This window comes from Hydra viridissima, unplaced genomic scaffold, assembly GCF_058129835.1.
Source record: "Hydra viridissima isolate aposymbiotic clone 2 unplaced genomic scaffold, HvirCarnegie_v1 scaffold_2, whole genome shotgun sequence".
Taxonomy (NCBI): domain Eukaryota; kingdom Metazoa; phylum Cnidaria; class Hydrozoa; order Anthoathecata; family Hydridae; genus Hydra; species Hydra viridissima.
Genome location: NW_028324301.1, coordinates 24,329,503 through 24,340,874, shown reverse-complemented (window position 1 = coordinate 24,340,874; position 11,372 = coordinate 24,329,503). Strand labels below are relative to the sequence as shown.

The window sequence follows — 11,372 nt, the reverse complement described above, 5'->3', positions numbered from 1 at the left end:
CTGGTATTTTTTTTTTTTTTTGCTTATGGTGTGTAGAAAAGCCAGGCGATTAAAGCAGTTTGGACGTATGGTTTAACACATTTGAATTTTTCAGCCAAACTCTCAAGAAATGCGCTGGATTCTCTCAAGAAATGCATTGGATAAATTTGTGATAGTTATTGTATACAATATATGATTACGTACTTAACAACTGATAACGTAATATCTGGATTTGCAATATCTGTAAGAGCTTGCTTTAATTCAAGAAGGCGCTGGATAATTTTGTAAGTACTTTCTCAACGACTAGCTTAATCAAAAATACCACCTTTTCTTTCTCTGCATTTTAATATTGCATTAAGCTTTGGTGCTCTTGCAGCTCAGTAATTACTGACAAAACTTGATCTTTAGAAAGATCTTTAGAAAGATCTAACAGAATACCCTAAGAATTTTGATGCATTAAATTAAAAGTTGATTTTCAATGTTCCTCACTGCCAGAGTTACAGATAGAGAAGTTTTTCTTGTCATCAACTGGACGTTCATTTTCATATAATTAACTATTTGCCTGATGCAAGAATTCCTCTTAAGATCATGCAGTTTTTCTCTGCTTCCTATAAAATAATTAAACTAATACTGTATCTCTCTAAAGATACTCCGAGATTTTCGCTATTTCTCCATTTAATCCTATAAAAACTGGTGTGGAAATTAAGAAAACGCAACTCCATTTTTAAATAACTAAATCGATAAGGTGTTAATACTTTTGTTGTTATTGTAACTGTAAATTTTACATTAGAAAAATGTTGTGTTATGGACTGTTTATCAGTATTTTTTTTTTTAGTAAAATTTGTAGCCTTGCAACAAGTTAACTTTTGAGTCTCAGCAGTAATTGTTCTATACAAGCTTATAGATATCAGGATGCTTGTTTGCCAGATGGCGCTTTAAATTCGAGACTCTATTTGGACCGTTACTGCTTGAACCGGGCTGTGTTGTCTTAGTGGAACTAACCGGCCCAATACACTTTTTACCATCTTTTTCTTACAAGTTTTTTATCCCCAAAATTCCACAGCGGAAAAAATAGGCATCTCACATTTAGAAGCTTTTTAAAAATATGAGTTTTAAAGTTTGAAAGTGTCTTACACTTTCATAGGATAATGATTTTTAACTGCACTTTACTGGTGACGTAGGTGAGATTTCAATTTGTTTGCATAGTCAGGTCAATATTTAACATGGGAGGAAGAAAAAAAGGTGTATAGCAAATAATATTAAAATTTGTGACATTCCTGCCTTTTCCCCCGTGGTCTTCAATTATTAGCAAATTTCGGACTGTTAAAAAATATATATCAATATAAAAAGTGTACAAACTACCAATGTTTTTATTTTATTTGCAATCTGAGTTCAAACTTAAATTTATCAAATTAAATTGAAGTGGAGTACTGAAGGGAAAGGATTTACCACAAAATTTACCACGTTTAGTCTACCGTAAAGAAATATGGTATAGAGGAATGTAACAAAAAGCAACACTAAACTTTTATCTTTTTTTTTTTTTTTTTTGTAATTGTTTTTTTTTTACTTTTGATTCCGACTCTTCCAAAAAACTTCGACTCCTCGACTCCCGACTACTCACCCCTGGTAAAAAAAACTTCGACTCCTCGACTCCCGACTACTCACCCCTGGTAAAAAGAACTTCGACTCCTCGACTCCCGACTACTCACCCCTGGTAAAAAGAACTTCGACTCCTCGACTCCCGACTACTCACCCCTGGTAAAAAGAACTTCGACTCCTCGACTCCCGACTACTCACCCCTGGTAAAAAGAACTTCAATTATTTTTACATACTAAATAAACTATACTGTGATTAAAAATTATTTAGTTAATTATTTGAAAATATTCAAAGTATTAGGGCAATAGTGGCGTAATATTTTTGCTAATACTGGAATACGAATGTTTGTGCAATATTATTTGCCAATATTTAACACAAAATGGCTATCTTGGCCAATATTGGCTAAGAAAAAACCAATATTAGCGCGATATTGGCCAATATTGCGCCAATACCGTTTTCTACTCAGGAAATCATTTGTAAAAAAAAAAAAAAGAAAAAAAAAAAGAAACTTAAAACGTTGATTTTGCGTATTCTTGTTTTGAGAAGGTCCCAAATCGCGGACCCGTCAAAAATCAAAATGTGACTCCATAAAAATATTCAGTGACGTCACTAAACAGCTGTATTTGCATGATACTTATATATCGAAAAGAAAAAATATTAGTTTATAAATATTCATCAATATTAAAGCTATAACTAATTTCTTATTCAAACAAAATGTTTGTTTTTTTAGCAAATACAGTAAACAGACTAACAAAATATTGTCTATAGTTTACAAGATTTGTATAAGGCACGAAGATGACATAAAATGTTAAACTGGTTAGTAATAATTGAATAACTTATTCCAAGTTTACATCCATGCCGATACTATCCGCTGGTACTCAATATTTCGTTGTTAATTTTACGTGTCAGAGGCGTCACATTCTACCTACTCGATTTTATCCACATTCACAAACATTTTTTTAACGCATGCGCATGACTTTAAGGAATCTTATGTGCTTCTTTTTAGCAGTGAAAATCTTTTACGCATGCAAAATTATTCAGCTTGATAAGTCTATACTAGGAGTATAGTAGCAATGGAGCCACCTGGGGAGGCACTCGGAAAGTGAAGTCACCACGCGTCAAATACGTTTAGATATGCTGGTGCTCCTAAAAAATAACGGTTACAGACTAGTGTTTAAATACTAAGTTAAAGTTTGTAAACTTTTACTTGCCAACTTAGCTCTTAGGCTATTAAACGTTATCTCTGATATGTTGAATAATATTTGATTTGAAAAGTTAGCATTACGTAATGCATTAACTTATAGGTAAATATAGAACACTACGTAATTTTATAAACTTATTATTTTGAAACCATCTTTAAGGATATGAAACAAATCCTTGATTTTCACAAATCCGCCGAAAAGCCGTCAATTTTTAATTTAAAGTTTGTACTAATTGAAACAAACTAAATGGATAAGTTAAAGATGCGAGTTATTAGCTAAATACTGAGAATACTTTAGTTAGCTAAATACTGAGAAATGTTTTACTTATGTTAGAGTTTGTTCAACAAAGTATTGCTGATTACATTAACGCATGTTTCTATGTATGTATGTATGTATGTATGTATGTATGTATGTATGTATGTATGTATGTATGTATGTATGTATGTATGTATGTATGTATGTATGTATGTATGTATGTATGTATGTATGTATGTATGTATGTATGTATGTATGTATGTATGTATGTATGTGTGTATGTGTGTATGTATGTGTGTATGTATGTATATATGCATGTATGTGTGTATGTAAAATATGAGATGAAGGTTTAACGGTATACCCTTTTAATCAAGTATTTTTATGTAAAAGAAAAAAAAAATTAAATACTGTAAACCAAAATTCAGCTTTATCAAAATGGATGTTTATAAAAATAAAAAGTTTTTGTTTTAAATAGAAGTTTTAAAAAAGTTTAAGAAATTTTTTAAATTTAAATGAATTTAAGTAATAAATGTAAAGAAATCATGCATGTTTTTAGTGCAAAAGAATTCAAATTTTATATATTTTTGTTAAAAATGATTTACACCATTAGATTTTCCTTTTTAAAGTTATATGTATACAAAGAGCTATTATTTCTTTTTTATTAAATTAATCATGTATTCATATATATTGAAGATGATCTTGATGATTATCTTCAGCGTAGATAAATACATAGGGCTATTAGTTCTTTTTTTATTTAATTTATAATTGTGCATTTATATATAGTGAAGATGATTTTGATAATCATTTTCAGTTTGTTACTACTTATTATGTAATATGTTGTGACTATTAGTTATGATTGATGATCTAATTATTCAAAATACTTAACTTAGATTTGAAAATAATAAATACAACTTTATGAGCATTTATATAATTACCATATGTATAAATGGTTTTGTCCATTATTGCTCATTTTAGCAGCTATTTTGTACTACCCTTTTAAAGTGTTAATTGTTTGCCTTGATTGCCTGAAAAGCAATTTGGTCTAAATTCCACATGAGTTGTATTTTTTGTAAAATTATTTTTGGTTATCCTGAAGAATTTTATAACAAAGTCTTCAAATTTAAGATGCTGCTCTTAAACATGAAGTCCCATCTAGCATTCTTTCACTCAATCTAAGTTTCCATCTAGCAACAAAAAACTTAAACAAAACTTTTTCTGGGCACCAGTTTTTTTGTAATTTTGTTTTTAGTTGTTTTATAGTGATAGCTATTATATGTTATGAGTTAATTAACTTTTTTTTTTAGCAGTTTTTAAATGATGAGTAATTAGAGGTCAATTGATTACTGTTAAATAAAAGAAAGGTTAGATAATTTTGTTATGAGATCTATAGGCAAGCTATTTAGAAGAATGTTAATTGTGCAGTTTCAACTGAACCTACAGCATTTCTGTTTACAAGGAATGGAAAAAACTTTTTTTAAAAAGCAATTTCTAAAAAGCAATCTTAACTTAAAGTTTTTCTTGTTACTGTTTTTCCAACTTCAAATTTTAAAACAAATAAATTTTATAAGATATTCAAAAATTAACAGTTAACTTTTAAATAATTTTTGTTGTTTTACCAGCAGATTTTCTTTTATTAGGACCAAGATGTTTCCTTCTATCAGTAAATTGAGCAAAATGTTTTTTATTAAAAATTTTTTAAAAATAATTTCATTTTTTAAAAAAATATTTTTAGCTGAAAAACTGTTAACAAATGATGGTAAAACTTTTTAAATAGCTTTTTAAAAAATTTAATTTATTAGGATATAGTTTGTATAATAAACTTCTACTGTAAGGTTTACAATTACAATAAAATATTCATATTTTAGGTGTTTTAATGCACTAAAAATGTAAGTAGAAATAAATGGTGGAAATATAAGGTTATGTGAATTTTTAATAGTGGTTGATAAAATTAAAAGTTAATCCTTCATTTGTTATAGATGTCAGCACCACCAGTAAATCCTTATTATCAACCTCCACAACAAGAAGGATATCAAGGTTTGTCAAAGCCTCCTCCTTACAATACACAGCCGCCACCTTACCCATCTAGTTATCCTGTACCTCCACCAAGTTATCCTCCATCTCAACCAGGTTATCCTGTGTCCCAACCAGGTTATCCTGGGTATCCTGGAGCACAAACTGGGTACCCACAACAACAACCATATCCTTCACCTGGATATCCACCATATCAACAAGGGGGCCCATACCCAGGGCAACCACCCAATTCAACTATAATAGTGCAACAACCTCCTCAGCAGGTGTATGTTCATGAACATAAAAAAGCTGATACCACAGCAGAAGATTGCGCTCTTGGTGCTCTATGCATGGCATGCTTATGTTGTTGTCTCATGAGCGATTAAGAGTTTTGCTACAATTTGAATTGATACTGAACATCGAGTTTTATTTTCTTTTATGGAGAAGACTTATTTTTTTGTTATGAAAAACATCTGCCTAGTAAATTTATGTTGCATATTTATAAGCGTTGTTTATGGTTGAAGCTAAATGAATAAGTAAATAGATTTAATAAAGTTGTGAAAATTTGTCAAAAAAAGGCAAAACTGTTGAATTTGATTTTTATCTTGGTAATTTTTTACACTTTTTTTTTTTTTTAAATAAATTTTACCTTGTGTAAAATAATTTTACTGTGTTTTCGTCAAAGTAATTGTAAAAAAAAGGAACCACTACAAAAGGAAGTTAAAATTATTTTGTTAATAATATTATTTTTTAGTTGTAGTTTACGTGAAATATTAGTGTTTATCTGCATTGCTTTAATGTTTAATTGCTGCAATTGTAATTATAATTCTATTTTTTTTAACCACTATTTGTAGGTAAAAAGTATTCCTTCGTATTCTGTAACTCTCCAAATAAAAGGGATTATATAAAGAAACATTTTTTAATTTATAAAAAAAGTATTCAATTTATAAATACCCTGAAAAATACAGTTTCCGATAATTTTAACAATATACATATAGATAACGTTAAATTACATATGAAGCATATATAGTGTATTATATATAATGTACAAGTACTAATGCAATTTAATTTGTTGGGTTAAAAATCTTTGCACCCCAACCCATATTTTAGATTTATGATTGTTCAAACACCAGAGTTTAGTTTCAGCTAGTTAAAACTTAATAAAATCTTCAACACATTATGTTATAGAGCTTAGCTACTCTGCCAATCGACATTTATTATTATTAGTCAACAGAGAGTTAGCTATCGAACACGAGTGCGTCATCTTTTGGAAAAAACATCATCCGGTAAAATACTTTTAAATCCCACTTGCTGCTATTGTTTCAGAAACTTGGTGATAATCGATGCACAGTGGGCCATTAGGTGAACAAAATGGGAAAAATTTTAGTTGTATAATCTTGAAAACCAATTTAATTTTATTATCTACATATATTAGGAGAAATTTACTCATTATTTATATTAAATCCCTTAGTTACCAGGACTCTAAGCATTTGAATATTGAGATAAAAAAAAAAAAGTTATAAGTAATTAACGGTGACATCAACGTTGTGTTATATTTCAATTACATCTACGTTTTTGAAACAAAAAATTAGTACATGTTATTCTAGAGTATTTAGAAATAAGAGAATTCAATGTGTGAAATAAATTTGTCATAGCATGTTATCTCAGTTATACTTAGAAAATCACAGATTAAAAAAAAAATTTCTTAAGAAACTTATCTCTTGCCGCACAATAACTAATAATTACCACAATTTGCCATGTGTTGTCTTATATTTATTTGAGCTATATGATGCTTCAATCGAGTTTTAATTGATTGCTCGTCCCCTTAAATCTCCGTTCAGATTTTATGTATGTCTTAACTTGGTTGTTATGGTACTAAATTTTGCATAGCAACAACTCATTTTTACATTAACGTTGTTTTAACAGTATTTTACTTGTGCTAAGTGCACAATATTGGGGGTATGTATTAAAATGAGATTCACAATTCTTATGAGATTATTTTTTTTGGTTAGTATGGATAACTTACTTTGCATGGAATAGTAACAACATATTTTCGGTAGTTGTTAGTAATTTAATTACTAACGCTGACAGTAATTTAATTACTTTTAATTTTAATTACTAACACTTGTAGTAACTTAATTACTAACAAATATTAGTAGTCCGGGCGACATATATATTATAACATTTTACTTTTAAATACAAAATACTTGTTACAATAATTATTTAGATATGGTTTTGTTAAACTTAGACATTCATAATTTTCTCCAAAAAAAACAATCTTAGTATTTCAAAACAAAATATTACTGAAGACATGTTAAAATTTATTCAGCCAAAATTTGCTGATTTTAAAGACGTTGATTTTAGACATGCTGTTCAACGATTTATTTACTTGTATAAAAAAAGTGGAAATCTGCAAACTATACTGTCAAAAATTTTGAAAAGAAGTTTGTGAACTGGCTTAATGAATATTTAATTGTCAGAAAAAAAGACAATGAACCAACTGCAAGTAGACGTGGTCGAAAACCAGTTGCATTTGATAACAGTTCTAATAAAACTAAAAAACGGCGTGTATCTTGTTTAATTGAATCTCATTCATCCAATGAATTATTTTTTGCTGCTAACAAAAAATATTCAGCAGACGAAGCACTGGCTTTAATAATTGATGCAAGTCTGACAAAAGCTTCCTATCAATTGATTAGAAGCGGAGCCTTGGAGAAAGAATATAACATCTACCCCGCTTACAATGATGTCAGAGATGCAAAATTGAAATGTTATCCTGCAAACATAACAGTGGAGGACTATTCAGCTTCAGTCCCTTTAAAAGATTTAATGATTCATACTTTGCAAAGAATCTGTGCAGTTCAGGAACCTTTGCTAAGGCACTTGATATTGAACGACAAAGCAATAAAAACAATGACACTAACGTGTAAGGCTGGTTTTGATGGTGCTACTGGCCAAAGCATTTATAAACAAGTTTTATCAGAACCTGACATTAACAGAGATTTAAAGCGTGAAGAATCATTATTTATTACTTGTCTAGTCCCATTGGATTTGACTGGATTTAACACGGGCAACGAAAAGGTGCCTATTTGGAGAAATCAAAAGTCGTCCTCCACAGCCTATTGTAGACCCATAAGATTTGCATACAAAATGGAATCCAAGGAATCTGTGATTGAAGAAGATCAGTACATCAAAAGTGAGATAGAAAGCTTGGGTATGATTTTATTAGAGGTTTGCGGATCTTCTATTGAAGTGAATTGTTTTTTTAAACTTACAATGATTGATGGGTAGGTTCTAGTAATATTATCTGAAAAAAATAACTCATACTAATGCTATTCAGTGTGTGGTGTCTCTCCAAAAAATATGAATAGTCTTGATATCCTTAATATAGATTATACAAACAGAGAGTTCAAATATGGTCTTTCCAGTCTTCATGCATGGATTCGATTTTTTGAGATGGTATTGCACATTGCATATAAAAAAGAAACAAGAAAGTGGCAAGCAAGATCCAAAGAACACAAAGAAAAAGCATATGTAGCTAAACGAAAGATTCAGACTGATTTTATGAACAAAATGGGAATTGTAGTTGATTTCCCTAAAAGTGGTGGTTCTGGAACAAGCAATGATGGCAATACCTCAAGGCGTGCTTTTGCAGCATATGAACAAACAGCTGAAATTCTGGGTATTAATCAAAACCTTATATTCAGATTTTACATTATCTTGGTAACGCTCTCTTCAGGATATGAAACAGACTGCTTAAAGCTCAAGGATTATTGTTTTGAAACTTTTAGATTATGTGTATCCCTTTATCCATGGTATTACATGGCTCAATCAGTTCACAAAGTATTGATACATGGACATGACATAATTAAAAGCCTTACTTTACCCATCGGACTTATGTCAGAGGAAGCTCAAGAGGCTAGAAATAAAGACTTCAAACCTTATCGCAAAAATTTCAGCTGAAAAACATCCAGAAAAGCAACAAATACTGATCTTATCAATAGACTCCTAGTTTCCAGTGATCCTGTTATTTCATCACTGCGTAAATCAACATCACACCAAACAAATCATAAAGCATTTCCTTCAGATGTTTTACAATTACTTAAACAATCTTCAAACAATATTATTGTTTTATAATTTTTTGATGTAATTTAAAATTGATGTTTTCTTGCACTATTTTTTGGTTTTATTATTCCTAAAACATTATTTACCTAAATATTCAATTGATATTCAATATAGGTGGGTCAAAAATCCGATAAAATATTCAAATATCAATTTACCACTTTGTAACTAAGGAAAGTATCCGGTAACTAAGCAATATAAGTATCCATAACAGCTAAATTTAAAAAATTATCACTTTTGTAAGAAGTGTGAACTCATATCGGTACTCATGCCAAATTTAGTGAATATAGCACTTATAAAATAGTGAATATAGCTCTAATATTAAATTAGTTACGAATTTGGTCCAGTAAAAGTGCATTCTGGCCCGCTGTACGATGGTTTAATGATTGCTGTTTTTCTATAGGGGAACATGGGGTAATATGACGAATGGGGCAAGATGAAAACGTATTGTTATCTTCAAAACTCAAATAAATTTGAAATCTGAATGTAGCTGAGAGGAAAGTAGATTACATTTACAAGATTTATTTATGCTTTCTTTATAAATATTATTTTCGGAATCAAAGATAATTGTTAAAAAGGTTTCTCCTATATAAGGGAAAAAAAAAATTTATCCACTTCTATTTGATTTATTTCATCATTACATCACCAGCCAAAGGTAAGCAAGAATTTCTCATTCAGTTTGTTCAATTTGGAAGCCATACAAGTAGTATTAAGCTATGATAACTTATTTATGTAGAGTTCTGAGTCATTTTGAAGATTAAGTAGCCTCCCAACAAACATTTAGTCTAAAAAAGACGTCTTAAATATGTCTTTTAGACGTATTAGACGTTTTTTATACATCTAAAAGACGTCTTTTTTAGACTTGATGTTTGCTGGGCTAGGGGTAAGATGAACGGGGCAAGATATTTTGTTTGTCGTTTCGTCAAAGTACATGTTTTACCATAAACCTGTACTGTAATAACCTTTGTGTAGCTTAGACATTATTACATTGCTTTATTATGCATTAAAATATTTTGTTTGACATTTGCTTTATTTTATTGTGTTGGAATTTGGTATGAACTGATTAGTAGACTTTTTTTTGCATAGCCCTATATAAATATATAGTTTAATTGTTTAAAAATTACATAGCCGTTGGTGTTACATATCTTATTAACTAGAATTTATGATATTGTGTTATTTGAGAAGGTAATGGTATAATGAAATTTACTTTTTTCAAAGTCGCCATCTTGCCCCGCAAACGGGGCAAGATGATAGTTTAAGGTAACTTTGGTTAATGAGTTTTTTCCGGGCTATTTTTGATTTTTATGGGTTTTTTTTATACATATGTGACGCATAATAATTTTTTTTCCACTTTTTGATAAACTTTTACTTATTGAAACAGTTTTTGAATAAGATATAAGTGCTTTTCAAAATGTTTGTCATCTTGCCCCATGTTCCCCTACTTGTATGTGAAAAGTACTTCATCTAACCAATGCAGTCAATATACTGCTGTCAGAGGCATTTAAGTTTACTAAGAAATTCACAACGGCACTTTTTGAGCCACAAAAGTAATGAACTAAAGTCATGATAAAAAGTTCTATAAGTTAATTAATTAACTTTTACTACATTTAAGTATGATTTTAGTTCATTACGCCTGAAAGGCGTAACTCGATTTTATGTCGACTTAATGTTGAAAAAGTCCAAACGTAATCATAACATTGCAAAACTGGCTTTCAAGTAACTTCATTTACGCAATTTTAAGGCATGTAAAGTACTGAAGGCCACAATTTAGAAAGAGAGCATGTCTTTATATCTCCTTAAAAATACCCAAAAATTTAATCACACAATTTTGTAACACATGATTGTTGCTAAACTCGTTGCTGGAAATCGAAGTCTAGCCACTTTTTGGTCAATCATCTTGCGTAAATATTAATAAGTTGAGTTAGTGTAAGGAACATGTGATCGCAAAAGCAAGGTAGATGCCACACAAATTTTCGGAAAGCAATAAGATCTAACGAGCCATTATTTGTGACTTACTGCACTCGCTTCACAAGGAAAATCCTTTCTTTTACTAAATGCTTACCTCAGATGATAAATTGGTTTTTTGGGACAAAAAACGGCGGGCATACGATCTAATTGGACCCAGATGAACTATCCCAGAAGGTATCCAAAACAAAACCTCATCTAGGAAAACAAAATTTCTTGCGCTGCTGTAGCAACCAAAATGTA

The 11,372-nt window shown here is 30.0% G+C and overlaps 1 protein-coding gene across 1 annotated transcript; it reads left to right on the top strand.

Annotated features, from left to right (window-relative positions):
* Positions 1-3,016: 3,016 nt before the first annotated feature.
* On the top strand, positions 3,017-5,955 carry LOC149892555 (uncharacterized). The gene is made up of 2 exons (XM_090077753.1): positions 3,017-4,393; positions 5,009-5,955. Exon 2 carries the CDS (start codon positions 5,009-5,011, stop codon positions 5,426-5,428), a length of 420 nt encoding a protein of 139 aa, XP_089933879.1. The 5' UTR covers positions 3,017-4,393; the 3' UTR covers positions 5,429-5,955.
* Positions 5,956-11,372: the final 5,417 nt, after the last annotated feature.